Source organism: Coregonus lavaretus (assembly GCF_964263955.1).
Source record: "Coregonus lavaretus genome assembly, chromosome: 34".
Classification (NCBI taxonomy): domain Eukaryota; kingdom Metazoa; phylum Chordata; class Actinopteri; order Salmoniformes; family Salmonidae; genus Coregonus; species Coregonus lavaretus.
In genome coordinates, this window is record NC_140021.1 from 2292502 (window position 1) to 2309950 (window position 17449).

Sequence of the window (17449 nt, forward strand, 5' to 3'; positions counted from 1 at the left end):
ACACATTATTAAAAAAAAAAAGTCAATACATATGGTTTAGAAATAAAATCAGAAGGGGGGGGGGCGATTCTGAAACAAATTTGAGGGTGTCCAAAGTCTCTCCTTGTAGCCTCCTGCTTTTTGACCACCAAAAAAAAAAGAACAAGGCATTTTCAAACACAGCTCAGAGGGTCCTGGAGAAAAGACTAAAGGTTTTTGACGTTGGTAAAGCATTTACATTTTGGGACAGACCATAACAAGCCAAATACAGATAAGGGTAAACAGAGGAATATACAGCTCGGGAAACCACAAATTGACAAATAATGTGTATATATATAAAAAAAAAAAAGCATTTCACAGACAGACACAAAAATTACAAACTTTGAGTAAACAAATCGACTATATACACCGAGGTAAAAACACATTGTTCTTCAGAGGAGGTATTTTCCTTATGTTATGACCTTTTTATATCCATTTAATTACACCGTTTCTTTTTTATATTTTATTATTTTATAAAAGAAAGTGATGCCGACATTGGAACACAAGCACATGCAGCTTGTCATTCTTGGTGGAAAATAACCCAGAGAGTACAGTCCAACTAACTGCAGGCACCAAATAAAACACGATAAATAACGCTTTCCGCTACCTTTCACACAATGATCTCACTACAGCAGACACACAGAACGAGAGTAGAGCAGTTGGCTGTCCTTTTAGCAAGCAGGACCCTTTCATGACACAAACCATCACTTCCCTTCCTCTGGTCATTCACCGGCAGTCTTAAAAGTATCTCTGTAAAGATAATTCCTGCTCTTTCTGACTACTGGGTCTTCATCACTTCCTGTCTGGATATTAGCATAGATAGAAAGATTAGTAAAACTGTGACCCAATAGGACAGGTGAAAAATGGAAAGCCCAGGGACCACGACATTTTATTTACATCAATATAAGAATAGGAACCAGTGTGTTGCAGTTTTACCAACTGGGCATATGCATGACCTTTGAAGAAATTTTGCAAATTGTGCTCTGGTTTGCAGCCTCTTGGGGAATCTGAGTTTAGTTTCAATGCTTTAAAAAAAGCTTGGCATATCTCCCTGGCCTCAATTAGCAACCTCAGCTTGGTTAATTAGTGTTGATCCTCGCTCGGTGCAACAGTACTGTGTTTTTTTGTCTGAGCAGACCGCATATCCAGCAGGGCCCTCAACACCATTCGCCTGCTAGTTATAGAATTGCCAGATCATAGCGTTGGTTTGGGCCACAAAAGGGCATGTACAGCCAACAACCCTCCCTCCCTAACCCCCCACACTTTACCTCCTGGTAACTGGTGAAACAGAGATGGCCGCTGGCTGTCGGCTGTCTGGGACCTGCTGGCTGCCTGGGACCTGCTGGCTGTCGGCTGCCTGGGACCTCCTGGCTGTCGGCTGCCTGGGACCTCCTGGCTGTCGGCTGCCTGGGACCTCCTGGCTGTCGGCTGCCTGGGACCTCCTGGCTGTCGGCTGCCTGGGACCTCCTGGCTGTCGGCTGCCTGGGACCTCCTGGCTGTCGGCTGCCTGGGACCTCCTGGCTGTCGGCTGCCTGGGACCTCCTGGCTGTCGGCTGCCTGGGACCTCCTGGCTGTCGGCTGCCTGGGACCTCCTGGCTAGTGTTTCCTTTACTATGTCTGGGTGGAACTTGAGCAGAAAGGAGGCACAGAAAGGTTTGGAAAGTCGCGACTAACTGTGTCGACCCATTTTGATGAAACCAGAGGTGCAAAGGTATGTTCGTTTTTTTTTTCTTCTAACCTGTAGCTCGCGTGGACTTTGTTGCCAGGGGGATAATTACCTGCATATCACTGAGAAAGAGGAATACCTGGATGTGTAATGTTTTTTTTTACAGTCACTGCAAGAAGAAGTCACCTTTGATTTTGGAAACCAAAAGAAAGGCTGCTGGTGATTTTAAGACAGAAATGTTGTCTGACACAGAATGAACTTTGTCCCAGTGTTGACGACAGAGGCATAGATAGAGAAGTAGTCAGCTGAACTGCTGCTGTTGCCGAGTGTTGACGACAGAGGCATAGATAGAGAAGTAGTCGGCTGAACTGCTGCTGTTGCCGAGTGTTGACGACAGAGGCATAGATAGAGAAGTAGTCGGCTGAACTGCTGTTGTTATGGTTATGTCCCAGAGAATGACCTTACCACTAGCACAATGTCCGAGATTGCACACATTATCTACACACACACACACACACACACACACACACACACACATTATCTACACACACACACTATCTACACACACACACACTATCTACACACACACACATTATCCACACACAATCTACACACTATCCACACACACACATTATCCACACACACATTATCCACACAATCTACACACACATTATCTACACACACACACACTATCTACACACACACACACATTATCCACACACACACACACACACACTATCTACGCGCGCACACACACACATTATGTCATTGCTCGTCCATATATGTATATATTGTTAATTCCATTCCTTACTTAGATTTGTGTGTATTGGGTATATGTTGTGAAATTGTTAGATGTTACTTGTTAGATATTACTGCACTATCGGAAGCTAGAAGCACAAGCGTTTCGCTACACCCGCAATAACATCTGCTAAACACGTGTATGTGACAAATACAATTTGATCTATCTATACACACACAGACACACATTATCTTCACACACACACACATTATCTACACACAAACCAAATTCAGCATGATGACATTTCTGCTATTTGTCTTTCTGCTTTTGTTCACCATGTATCATAGCAGCGATATCCGTTAATCTCTCTTAATATTTCACATTTCTTTGTTCAAACTAGTTTTGCTTACCAACTGTGCAAGACAGAGCTTCCAGCCTATAATACAAGAGATATATTTAGATATTTACATTTTCAGCATGTACCAAGGAACCATTCACATCAGTGTATGGGACAGCATACAATCAAATCAGTATCAAAACAAGCGGTTTTCTTTCTGTTCAACACAATGTCAAGATGCTCTTCTGTTCCTGACGCTAATCAAATAAAAGGGCTACTTCTGCACTTACCTAGAAGAGGAGGGTTACCAGCATTCTAGATGAAGACTGGCCTGATGCATCAGAGAGGAGAGGAGAGGAGAGGAGAGGAGAGGAGAGGAGAGGAGAGGAGAGGAGAGGAGAGGAGATGAGGAGAGAACACCAACGCTGAATAGTCGTGTGACAAGAGCATCGTGGCACAGATCTAATAAGAGGCATGTGACATGTTATGTACATCCAACCGTGGCTCTCGCTCAGTGTCTCTGAACTCTTGGTTTCAGAACAAAACACCTCCGACCTCCTCTGGTTTCAAAACAGAACAGAGTGTCTCCGACCTCCTCTGGTTTCAGAACAGAGCAGAACGTCTCCGACCTCCTCTGGTTTCAGAACAGAGCAGAACGTCTCCGACCTCCTCTGGTTTCAGAACAGAAGTGTCTCTGACCTCCTCTGGTTTCAGAACAGAGGCAGATATTTTGTAGTAGCACAGATCGATAAATATAATGCATCCAAACAGCGGACTGTTCAAGAGGCATTCAAAAGGAATAATACAATACAAATAATAAAATAAAAAATCCTTACTGACACACAGGTAAACCTGCAGATAGGTCAGAAGTGCACTTGTTACCAAACAATCAGATATCTTTTGGGGTCCTATGTCTTTTTTTTAGTGACTGATTGCGTTACCATATTTCAAATACATGCATGCTCCAATATGAGGTTTTGCTTAGTATGCTGAAATAGAGCAAGAAACTGCAGTGACATCAAGACTGTGAACATACCAAAAAGAGCAATCCAAATTGGTATAAATATGCAGCTTGCAGGTTTTAGGCGTGTGGCAACAGGAGAACGTACAAATACAAAACCAAAACATTGTTAAATTTTCTGCTACATTTTCTTGTTTTCCTTTATATAGAATATTGACCCTACTTTATAATAGCCATTATTTATAATCGTACTTTTTACATAAAGATCCTGACGCTCTCCATTGGTCCCTTAAGGCTTGCTAAGTTGAAAGGTCAAGCAGTTCACACAGTGTTACTATGTTGTTTTTCTCTGTAAATGTACATTCGTCTAGTAGTAGAAAAAGTTGCCACAAAAAAAACATAGGAAACTATGGCTTAGTAAATATTAATTTGCTATATTTAAAATGAAATGTACCTCACCTTATTTTGTCTTTGAAGATGCATTTTAAAACATGTGTGCCGTCACACACTTTGAAACACCCACCCCCCCCCCCCCCCCAACAACAAAAAAATTAAATCCAACAATGCATGCTTATAGAGCAACTTCAGTAATGCTGGGAGGTAACCTTAGTGTAGTCCAGTGGGTAGTGTAGTCCAGTGGGTAGTGTAGTCCAGTGGGTACTAACACCTCTATCAGTCTGATATCCAGTGTACATCGTCATCAGAGCTCTCCCATGCAGCGTAGAGAGAGAGACAGAGAGAAGACGGAAAGGGAGAGAGACATCCCTTGTTGCTGTTTTGATGAAGGGGGGGTGGGGAGGTGGGGGGGTGAGTAGATGGCACCAACAAGTTGGTGCTGTGGCTGCCCCTGGCAGTGTGGCGAGGTCACGTCCCCACATTTGCATAGGAGGGTTTACTCCATGCTGCTCCTTCAGCTCTGAGAGGGTTTACTCCACGCTGCTCCTTCAGCTCTGAGAGGGTTTACTCCATGCTGCTCCTTCAGCTCTGAGAGGGTTTACTCCATGCTGCTCCTTCAGCTCTGAGAGGGTTTACTCCACGCTGCTCCTTCAGCTCTGAGAGGGTTTACTCCATGCTGCTCCTTCAGCTCTGAGAGGGTTTACTCCATGCTGCTCCTTCAGCTCTGAGAGGGTTTACTCCATGCTGCTCCTTCAGCTCTGAGAGGGTTTACTCCATGCCATGCTGCTCCTTCAGCTCTGAGAGGGTTTACTCCATGCTGCTCCTTCAGCTCTGAGAGGGTTTACTCCACGCTGCTCCTTCAGCTCTGATAGGGTTTACTCCATGCTGCTCCTTCAGCTCTGAGAGGGTTTACTCCACGCTGCTCCTTCAGCTCTGAGAGGGTTTACTCCACGCTGCTCCTTCAGCTCTGAGAGGGTTTACTCCATGCTGCTCCTTCAGCTCTGAGAGGGTTTACTCCACGCTGCTCCTTCAGCTCTGAGAGGGTTTACTCCATGCTGCTCCTTCAGCTCTGAGAGGGTTTACTCCATGCTGCTCCTTCAGCTCTGAGAGGGTTTACTCCATGCTGCTCCTTCAGCTCTGAGAGGGTTTACTCCATGCTGCTCCTTCAGCTCTGAGAGGGTTTACTCCATGCTGCTCCTTCAGCTCTGAGAGGGTTTACTCCATGCTGCTCCTTCAGCTCTGAGAGGGTTTACTCCATGCTGCTCCTTCAGCTCTGAGAGGGTTTACTCCATGCTGCTCCTTCAGCTCTGAGAGGGTTTACTCCATGCTGCTCCTTCAGCTCTGAGAGGGCTTCTGTCAACACTCCATACGATCACACACACACACACACACACACACACACACACAAGGGTTGAAGGGGTTGGTTTAAAGCAGTGGCACCAGTTAACACCTGGCTTGGAAGGCATGGTGGCAGCTGTTGTTGTTGAGTTTATTGTTGTAGCAGAGCAGAGAATATCAAATAGATACACTATCTATATTGCATATGTCCAGTTGGTTGGAAACTGAATGAGGTCATGTCCAGTTGGTTGGAGACTGAATGAGGTCATGTCCAGTTGGTTGGAGACTGAATGAGGTCATGTCCAGTTGGTTGGAGACTGAATGAGGTCATGTCCAGTTGGTTGGAGACTGAATGAGGTCATGTCCAGTTTGTTTGCAAAAAAAACAAACAAATCTAAACAAATAAGTTAAAACAGACCTGTAGTCCCCCTGTACAGTGATACATAGAGAAAAGAGGGAGAAACCCAGTGTGACATGTTCTGGAGACGAGTCCACAGTACACCAGCATCTCTCCATGGAAACACACACAAATAACTCAATTAAGATGAGTCTGAGCCACCGCAGCCAGTGACTGAATGTAACACTTGCTGTTTGAATGGAGGCATTGACACCTGAATGTTATGACCAGCAGTCATGGGTTTTTTTTCTAGGTGCATTTTTTATTCTGTTTCCTTTCCTCCGGTTTGCACTAAACCGCATTGGCAGATGGGTCTGTGGCAGGGCGGGACTACAGCTGTCTGTAATCACCCTGATAGGTCCTTCACCAGCACTGGGTGAGGAGATCCCACCAACCATGAGGACAGCGGGTGGGGTTTGAACTGGCACAGGTTGGTGGTGGTAGTGGGGGGAGGCAGTGGGGACAGCTTTAGCACCCAACCGCACCACTTCTCTCCCTACACCCTCTGACAACATCCCTCCACCAGATCAATCCTCCACCTCAGTGAGACAGAAAATAGATCCAAGCGCTGCTCGGCAGGGCGCCGAATATAAGGATGACCGCATTTAGAGAGGGGTCGGGGGGGGGGGGGGGGGGGGGGGGTGTATCAGAGTAAAACTTCACCATGCCGCGTCGCCTCCCCTTTCAAATCAAGAGGAGGAGCAGTGTGAAGAGAACTAATGATGGTAATAACGAAAATAATAATATTCTGAGTAGTATAATAAGACTAGGGAAGAGTCTACATCTTGATGCCCTCTGATTGGCTGAGCTGGGACAGGGTCTTCTTGATGCGCAGCGCTGTGAGGCGGGCGGCTCCGTTGGCGTACCAGCACTCCCTCATGATCTTAGCCATCACCCGCAGAGCCTGGAGGAGAGGAGAGAGAAAGGGAGGAGTTAAGAAAGGTTGACTAAATCAATATGTAGAGCAGAGGTAATGTGTACGAGTCGTTTTTCCTCATGGATATGATTTAGCAAACAGTGAGGTATGATATTAGTTAACAGTGAGGTATGATATTAATAAACAGTGAGGTATGATATTAGTTAACAGTGAGGTATGATATTAGTAAACAGTGAGGTATGATATTAGTTAACAGTGAGGTATGATATTAGTAAACAGTGAGGTATGATATTAGCAAACAGTGAGGTATGATATTAGTTAACAGTGAGGTATGATATTAGTAAACAGTGAGGTATGATATTAGTAAACAGTGAGGTATGATATTAGTAAACAGTGAGGTATGATATTAGTAAACAGTGAGGTATGATATTAGCAAACAGTGAGGTATGACAGTGAGGGCCCCGTGTAGCTCAGTTGGTAGAGCATGGCATTTGCAACGCCATGGTTGTGGGTTCGATTCCCACAGGGGGCCAGTATGAAAAATGTATGCACTCACTAACTATAAGTCGCTCTGGAAAAAAGTGTCTGCTAAATGACTAAAAATGTAAAATATTAGTAAACAGTGAGGTATGATATTAGTAAACAGTGAGGTATGATATTAGTAAACAGTGAGGTATGATATTAGTAAACAGTGAAGTATGATATTAGTAAACAGTGAAGTATGATATTTATTTTATGATATTTTTTTAGGGGGTAGATCAGCTTTAATATTGCAGATAGATTGTAACTTCCATCAATGTAATTGTCTGCATCACTTCCAATCCCCCATGTTTCTTTCCCGCAAATAAATAAATAAATAAATAAATATACACACACATATACAGTACCGTTCAAAAGTTTGGGGTCACTTATAAATGTCCTTGTTTTTAAATAACGGAAAAGTTATTGTCCATTAAAATAACATCAAATTGATCGGAAATACAGTGTAGACATTGTTAATGTTGTAAATGGCTATTGTAGTTGGAAACGGCAGATTTTTTATGGAATATCTACATAGGCGTACAGAGGCCCATTATCAGCAACCATCAGTCCTGTGTTCCAATGGCACGTTGTGTTTGCTAATCCAAGTTTATCATTTTAAAAGGCTAATTGATCATTAGAAAACCCTTTTGCAATTATGTTAGCACAGCTGAAAACTGTTGTGCTGATTAAAGAAGCAATAAAACTGGCCTTCTTGAGACTAGTTGAGTATCTGGAGCATCAATAATTGTGGGTTCGATTACAGGCTCAAAATGGCCAGAAACAAAGAACTTTCTTCTGAAACTCGTCAGTCTATTCTTGTTCTGAGAAATAACAGCAATTCCATGCGAGAAATTGCCAAGAAACTGAAGATCTCATACAAAGCTGTGTACTACTCCCTTCACAGAACAGAGCAAACTGGCTCTAACCAGAATAGAAAGAGGAGTGGGAGGCCCTGGTGAACAACTGAGCAAGAGGACAAATACATTAGTGTCTAGTTTGAGAAACAGACGCCTCACAGGTCCTCAACAGGCAGCTTCATTAAATAGTACCCGCAAAACACCCGTCTCAACGTCAACAGTGAAGAGGCGTCTCCGGGACCTTCTAGGCAGAGTTGCAAAGAAAAAGCCATATCTCCGACTGGCCAATAAAAATAAAAGATTAAGATGGGCAAAAGAACACAAGACACTGGACAGAGGAAGATTGGAAAAAAAGTGTTATGGACAGTCGAATCGAAGTTTGAGGTGTTCGGATCACAAAGAAGAACATTTGTGATACGCAGACCAAATGAAAAGATGCTGGAGGAGTGCTTGATGCCATCTGTCAAGCATGGTGGAGGCAATGTGATGTCTGGGGGTGCTTTGGTTGTGGTAAAGTGGGAGATTTGTACAGGGTAAAGGGGATCTTGAAGGAGGAAGGCTATCACTCCATTTTGCAATGCCAAGCCATACCCTGTGGACGGCGCTTGATTGGAGCCAATTTCCTCCTACAACGGGACAATGACCCAAAGCACAGCTCCAAACTATGCAAGAACTATTTAGGGAAGAAGCAGTCAGCTGGTATTCTGTCTATAATGGAGTGGCCAGCACAGTCACCGGATCTCAACCCTATTGAGCTGTTGTGGGAGCAGCTTGACCATATGGTACGTAAGAAGTGCCCATCAAGCCAATCCAACTTGTGGGAAGTGCTTCAGGAAGCATGGGGTGAAATCTCTTCAGATTACCTCAACAAATTGACAACTAGAATGCCAAAGGTCTGCAAGGCTGTAATTGCTGCAAATGGAGGATTCATTGACGAAAGCAAAGTTTGAAGGACACAATTATTATTTCAATTAAAAATCATTATTTCTAACCTTGTCAATGACTACATTTGCTATACTTCCTATTCAAACTCATTTAATGTATGTTTTTATGGGGGGAAAATGACATTTCTAAGTGACCCCAACTTTTGAATGGTAGTGTATATACACATAACCTTTTTTTTTAAAATATACTTCCCTTTATTACATTCCAAATCCACCACCCTTCCCCTAATTGGAGTAAGCAACAACGCTTAGGCATCGACTTCCAGCAAAATACAGTGGCTTGCGAAAGTACTCACCCCCCTGGGCATTATTCCTATTTTGTTGCCTTAAAACCTGGAATTAAAATTGATTTTTGGGGGGGTTTGTATCATTTGATTTACACAACATGCCTACCACTTTGAAGATGCAAAATATTTTTTCTTGTGAAACAAAAAAGAAATAAGACAAAAAAACAGAACTTGAGCATTCATAATTATGAATTAACTGCCTTAATGTTGCAGGACCCCAGGAAGAGTATCTGCTGCCTTGGCAGCAGCTAATGGGGATTCTTAATAAATACAAATATACAAATTCACCCCCCCCCCCCCCCCCCCCCCCCTTTGCAGCAATTACAGCTACAAGTCTCTTGGGGTATGTCTCTATAAGCTTGGCTCATCTAGCCACTGGGATTTTTGGCCATTCTTCAAGGCAAAACTGCTCCAGCTCCTTCAAGTTGGATGGGTTCCGCTGGTGTACAGCAATCTTTAAGTCATACCACAGATTCTCAATTGGATTGAGGTCTGGGCTTTGACTAGGCCATTCCCAGACATTTAAATGTTTCCCCTTAAACCACGAGTGTTGCTTTAGCAGTATGCTTAGGGTCATTGTCCTGCTGGAAGGTGATCCTCTGTCCCAGTCTCAAATCTCTGGAAGACTGAAACAGGTTTCCCTCAAGAATTTCCCTGTATTTAGCACCATCCATCATTCCTTCAATTCTGACCAGTTTCCCAGTCCCTGCCGATGAAAAACATCACCACAGCATGATGCTGCCACCACCATGCTTCACTGTGGGGAAGGTGTTCTCGGGTGATGAGAGGTGTTGGGTTTGTGCCAGACATAGCGTTTTCCTTGATGGCCAAAAAGCTAAATGTTAGTGTCATCTGACCAGAGTACCTTCTTCCATATGTTTGAGGAGTCTCCCACATGCCTTTTGGCGAACACCAAACGTGTTTGCTTATTTTTTTTCTTTAAGCAATGGCTTTTTTCTGGCCACTCTTCCGTAAAGCCCAGCTCTGTGGAGTATATGGCTTAAAGTGGTCCAATGGACAGATACTCCAATCGCCGCTGTGGAGCTTTGCAGCTCCTTCAGGGTTATCTTTGGTCTCTTTGTTGCCTCTGATTAATGCCTTCCTTTCCTGGTCTGTGAGTTTTGGTGGGCGGCCCTCTCTTGGCAGGTTTGTTGTGGTGCCATATTATTTCAATTTTTTAATAATGGATTTAATGTTGCTAAGTGGGATGTTCAAAGTTTCAGATATTGTTTCATACTTCTCCATAACTTTGTCCCTGACCTGTTTGGAGAGCTCCTTGGTCTTCATGGTGCTGCTTGCTTGGTGGTGCCCCTTGCTTAGTGGTGTTGCAGACTCTGGAGCCATTCAGAACAGGTGTACATATACTGAGATCATGTGACACTTAAATAAAGTCCACCTGTGTGCAATCTAACTAATTATGTGACTTCTGAAGGTAATTGGTTGCACCAGATCTTATTTAGGGGCTTCATAGCAAAGGGGGTGAATACATATGCACGCACCACTTTTCCGTTATTTCTTTTTTTAGAATTCTTTGAAACAAGTTAGTTTTTTCATTTCACTTCACCAATTTTGACTATATTGTGCATGTCCTGTAGCTCAGTTGGTAGAGCATGGCGCTTGCAACGCCAGGGTTGTGGGTTTGATTCCCACGGGGGGCCAGTATGAAACATGTATGCATTCTAACTCGCTCTGGATAAGAGTGTCTGCTAAAATTACTAAAATGTAAAAATAAAAAAATGAAATAAAAATCCATTTAAATTACAGGTTGTAATGCAACAAAATAGGAAAAAACGCCAAGTGGGATGAATACTTTTGCAAGGCCCTATATATATATATATATATATATATATATATATATATATATATATATATATATAAATATAAATAATGGACACAGTCAATTTTACAATAATTATATTTTGTTTGTTTTTTCTCCTGAACTTCCTCTACCTCTCCGATCATTTTCATGATGTCCATCCGGTTTGCTTCTATATGCCATATCTTTTAAACTGTGCTCCTTCACAAAAGTTCTCAACCTATATATACTTATTATGGACACAGTATGTTTTACATTAGTTATCTTGTTGTTACTAGTTGTTATTAGTCCCAAACTTCAACTCCATTCAACACCTCCCATCTATCTCTTAACACCATCCATATTGGATTTCTATTTGCCATATATTTTTCAACTGTACTGTGATGTTTCACAAAAGTTCTGAACCCTTCTATTCTCATTGTTTCTACAGATTGTAAATTGAAAATAAACATTTTTGCTAAAAGTATTATTAATCGATTGACTATGCCTTTTCAGATCACCAGTAGTGTTATCTGCAGGGTTAGCTCCAGGTAAATATTGCAATCTTTCAGCCATAGTCCCCTGTAGCTCAGTTGGTAGAGCATGGCGCTTACAACGCCAGGGTTGTGGGTTCGTTTCCCACGGGGGGCCAGTATGAAAATGTATGCACTCTAACTCTAACTGCGTATCAGTTCATAAACAATTTGCCATGGAATCGGTACGTCAAAAATCTCTTCCCAACTATTTTGCAATCTACATGGGACGGCTGTCAATCCTTTGGTCCTTAAATGAAACTGGTATACTTTTTTATTTATCACAATTTTCTTTAACTAAATAAGTTCTTTAACGCAGGGCCGACAAACAAGTTCCTTACTTTTTCCCCCTTCCACTTTCCTCTTCCATTTTTGCGTTAATGCTGCAATTATTTGGATGTAATTTTGGGTAGAGCAGACATTTCCATGTTTTTGTTAGCTGCATGTGCGATATAACTCCACCAGTCCTACCGATGATATAATTTACTAAGATTCTAAATTTTGTAAACATTTTTCAAAATTTTTTTTTAATCAATTAGTAGATTTGATTTTAACCACAATATTTGTTGCATTATTTGTTCTGTCGTTTCTGGAGGATTAAATTGCAATTGCAACCAACTTTCTATGGCTTGTTTTAGAAATAGTGATATTTGGGAGATTATTTCCTTTTCAAATAACTGAAAGTGAGAGGTTGTAATCTGAATAAAGGGATAAAGGCCATTATTGAACATGGGGTGAGACAATCTTACTAATGGATTTTTCCACAAATAGACAGGTATTTACCTTTCTATGGAGCAAGATCTTATCTATTTTTGCTAACTTTCTATTAACATTTATTGGGAGGGAGAATATTTATTTCATTTGGGATATGTATTCTGAGCATCTCCACATCACCATCAGACCATTTTATTGGTAAACTACACGGTAATGTAAAAATTGTATTTTTTAGTGATCTAATAGGTAATAGTACATTTATCATAATTTGGTTGTAATCCAGAGAGGTTAGAAAATGTAGGCTATCTAGATCCTCTATGAGGCTGTGGAAGGATTCATGTTGTGGATTTAAAAGAAAACATGAATCGTCAGCATACAAAGCCCTGGATTTCTAATCCCTTGATATTATTGTTGGATCTGATTTTAATAGCTAACATTTTGATGGCCATAATAAATAGATATGCCAATAGTGGACAACCTTGTTTTACTCTTCTTGACAGTTAAAAACTTTCTGAGAAATGGCCATTATTTACTATTTTACACCTAGGGTTACTATACATTATTTTAACCCATTTTATGAGACTCTCCAAAATTGAAATGCTCCAGGCATTTATATATAAACTCCAGTCGTACTTTATGAAAAGCCTTTTCAAACTCATCTATGAATAATAATATAATAATAATATGCCATTTAGCAGACGCTTTTATCCAAAGCGACTTACAGTCATGCGTGCATACATTTTTGTGTATGGGTGGTCCCGGGGATCGAACCCACTACCTTGGCGTTACAAGCGCCGTGCTCTACCAGCTGAGCTACAGAGGACCACGAAAAGCAGGCCTGGTTTCCCAGATGTTTCATAGTGTTCTATTGTTTCCAGTCCTTGCCTTATATTATCTCCAATGTATTGTCCATGTAAAAAACCTGTCTGATTAGAATGAAAAATGTCCGACAATAACTTTTTAATTCTATGCGCTATACATTTTGCTAGAATTTTTGCATCACAACACTGAAGTGTAAGGGGCATCCACATTTTTTTAATGGACTGGATCTTTATATTTCCCACTTGTATCCTGTTTCAGTAATAATGATAATCTACCATTTACATAAGAGTGGTTAAAAAATGCTAATAACGGTCCTCTGAGTATATCAAAAAAGGTTTGGTATACCTCAACTGGTATGCCATCCAACCCTGGAGTTTTCCCGGACGTAAAGTCTTTAATTGCATCCAGAAGTTCCTCTTCTGTAATTTCACATTCACATGAGTCTTTTTGTATGGCTGTTAATTTTACATTATCAATAGAAAATAAATCCATACAATTAGCTTCAGATAGAGGAGACGGATGCGACTGAAACGAAAACATATGCTTAAAAGTACTTTGGTTCCTCCTTCAAAATATCATTTGGTTAATCATGGGTGACTGTCATTTGTAGCCAGTTTCAGTAAATTATTTTTGGTAGCATTTCTACGTTGAAGGTAAAAAAAATAATTTGATGCATTTTTCCCCATATTCCATCCAGTTTGCTTATTTTTATAATATATTACACTTGATCTTTATTGAATAAGTTACTCCATTTCTTTTTGTTTTTCCTCTAATTTATTCTGAGCCTCCATGTTACAGTTTTTATTGCCATCTATCTGTTCTGTTAGATTTTCTATTTCCTTTGTTAGTATGGACTCTTTAGACCTAAATTGCTTTTGTTTTCGAGATGAGTACTGAATTGCATGGCCTCTAAAGGCACATTTAAAGGTGTCCCATACAATAAGGGGATTGGCTGTACCCATGTTATGTCGGAAAAATTCAGTTATAAATTCCTCTGTCCTAGTTAAAAACAAATTATCATCCAATAGGCTTTGATTAAATGTCCAATATCCTCGCCCACAGGGAAATTCTGTAAGAGTAATGTATATGCCAATTATATGATGTCCGACCGCATTCTGTCCCCTATCAACACTTTTTAAACTTTTGGTGCCAACGAGAATGACATAAGAAAGAGTTCAAGACGACTAGCTTGATTGAGTCTCCGCCATGTATATCTAACTAGATCAGTATATTTAAAGCCTCCATATATCCATTAGTTCTAATGTATCCATGACATACATGATTTCCTTAAGAGCATGTGGGTGATTGTTTGTGGTGTGATTTCTTTTACGGTCCATTGAGCTATTTAAAACAGTATTATAATCACCCACCATAATAATATTGTCTTGAATTGCTTGCAGGGTTGATTTATATATATTTATTGTGAAAGAAGCGTGGATTATCATTATTTGGTCCGTAAAGGTTAATGAGCCATATCGGTTTATGGTTCAATAACATATTTAAAATCATCCATGTAGCTTGTGTATCTGTTTGGACAATTTGCACATTCGGATCAAAATTACTGTTAATTAATATCATCACCCCTTTTGAGTTTCTTTGCCCATGGGTGAAGTATATTCCCCCCCCCCCCCCAGACCTTTTTCCACACAACTTCATCTAGAATTGTTGAATGAGTTTCCTGTAAACAATAGATATTCTTTCTCTTTTTGCCAGGTAAATAGTTGTTCTCTTATTATCTGCTAAGCCATTACAAAAATTTAACTATACTTATTTCACCATAATGAGATACAAGTTTCAAATCTATTTATCATAATATATGTTTGTAAATTTACCCATAAAAAATACCATAGTGATTGAGTGTCCATATAGCTGTACCATGATATTTGCATTGCTACTAAGTAACCCTCCAATTGTTCTCCACAATTCCCCCAGCTAAAGCCCCTCCCCATCCCAAGTTGGGCCGTCATGCCAGTGATCAGCACACCACCCCCGTCCCCCCGGATCCCTAGGCCCCCCGAGAGGACAGGACACCATCCATTGAAAACAGCACACAGTGTCACCACAAAATAGAAGCAGGTCAACCGCCAAAAGCATTTCCAACCTCACCTCAATTTGCTTTATATACATTTGAAGTCGGAAGTTTACATACATTTAGGTTGGAGTCATTAAAAATCGTTTTTCAACCACTCCACAAATTTCTTGTTAACAAACTATAGTTTTGGCAAGTCGGTTAGGACATCTACTTTGTGCATGACACAAGTAATTTTTCCAACAATTGGTTACAGACAGATTATTTCACTTATAATTAATTGTATCACAATTCCAGTGGGTTAGAAGTTTACATACACTAAGTTGACTGTGCCTTTAAACAGCTTGGAAAATTCCAGAAAATGATGTCATGGCTTTAGAAGCTTCTGATAGGCTAATTGACATCATTTGAGTCAATTGAAGATGTACCTGTGGATGTATTTCAAGGCCTATCTTCAACCTCAGTGACTCTTTGCTTGACATCATGGGAAAATCAAAAGAAATTGTAGACCTCCACAAGTCGGGTTCATCCTTCGGAACAATTTCCAAGCGCCCGAAGGTACCACGTTCATCTATACACAAGTATATATACCATGGGACCACGCAGCCTTCATTATGCTCAGGAAGTCCTAGAGATGAACGTACTTTGGTGTGAAAAGTGCAAATCAATCCCAGAACAACAGCAAAGGACCTTGTGAAGATGCTGGAGGAAACAGGTACAAAGGTATTTATATCCACAGTAAAACGAGTCCTATATCGACATAACCTGAAAGGCCACTCAGCAAGGAAGAAGCCACTGCTCCAAAACCGCCATAAAATAGCCAGACTATGGTTTGCAACTGCACATGGGGAAAAATATTGTACCTTTTGGAGAAATGTCCTCTGGTCTGATGAAACAAAATAGAACTGTTTGGCCATAATGACCATCGTTATCTTTGGAGGAAAAAGGGGTTTGCTTACAAGCCAAAGAACACCATCCCAACCGTGAAGCACGGGGGTGGCAGCATCATGCTGTGGGGGTGCTTTGCTGCAGGGGGACTGGTGCACTTCACAAAATAGATGGCATCATGAGGAAGGAAAATTAGGTAGATATATTGAAGCAACATCTCAAGACATCAGTCAGGAAGTTAAAGCTTGGTCGCAAATGGGTCTTCCAAATGGACAATGACCCCAAGCATACTTCCAAAGTTGTGGCAAAATGGCTTAAGGACAACAAAGTTAAGGTATTGGAGTGGCCATCACAAAGCCCTGACCTCAATCCTATAGAACATTTGTGGGCAGAACTGATAAAGCGTGTGCGAGCAAGGAGGCCTACAAACCTGACTCAGTTACACTAGCTCTGTCAGGAGGAATGGGCCAAAATTCACCCAACTTATTGTGGGAAGCTTGTGGAAGGCTACCCGAAACATTTGACCCAAGTTAGACAATTTAAAGGCAATGCTACCAAATACTAATTGAGTGTATGTAAACTTCTGACCCACTGGGAATGTGATGAAAAAAATAAAAGCTGAAATAAATCATTCTCTCTACTATTATTCTGACATTTTACATTCTTAAAATAAAGTGGTGATCCTAACTGACCGAAGACAGGGAATATTTACTAGGATTAAATGTCAGGAATTGTGAAAAACTGAGTTGAAATGTATTTGGCTAAGGTGTATGTAAAATTCCGACTTCAACTGTATATACACTACCGTTCAAAAGTTTGTGGTCACTTAGAAATGTCCTTGTTTTCAAAATAAAATAAAAAAATGTGTCAATGAGAATAACATCAAATTGATCAGAAATACAGTGTAGACATTGTTAATTTTGGAAACGGCTGATTTTTTAAAATATCTATTGAAATGTCTTGCACATCTTCATTTCCATCATTATCAATTAATATGCGTAATAATGTCAGCAGTTCATGTAAAGGATTGTTACCTATAACCCGGATTGCCATTGCATTGCATTTTTATCAAGCAATTATTATTTTAGCAAACAATTATTGCGGTTCATCCTATATTCTCCTTAACATCCTTACCCCCTTGCAACAGATGTGGGATAAACACACACAAACACACACTCAACCCCTTTTCCTCACAATCAACCATAAAGCTCAGATGCTCAACGGTTGTTACATCCCAGAGCCCAACTCAAGAAAGTCCCTGATTTACGAATGCATATACAGTTACAGCTGTTTTAGAAAGCATGCAAGATTGAGCAAATATTGACAAAA

The 17449-nt window shown here is 40.9% G+C and overlaps 1 protein-coding gene across 2 annotated transcripts in view; it reads right to left on the reverse strand.

Moving 5' to 3' along the window:
- Positions 1-6471: 6471 nt before the first annotated feature.
- Positions 6472-17449, reverse strand: part of LOC311109125 (TGF-beta receptor type-1-like) — a 68572-nt gene continuing 57594 nt past the window's right edge. For both annotated transcript variants that reach the window (XM_084151937.1, XM_084151936.1), the window contains exon 9: positions 6472-6756. In XM_084151937.1, the coding sequence (XP_084008063.1) occupies positions 6631-6756 (126 nt within the window). In that variant the 3' untranslated portion in view covers positions 6472-6630. The remainder of the gene's footprint in view (positions 6757-17449) is intronic.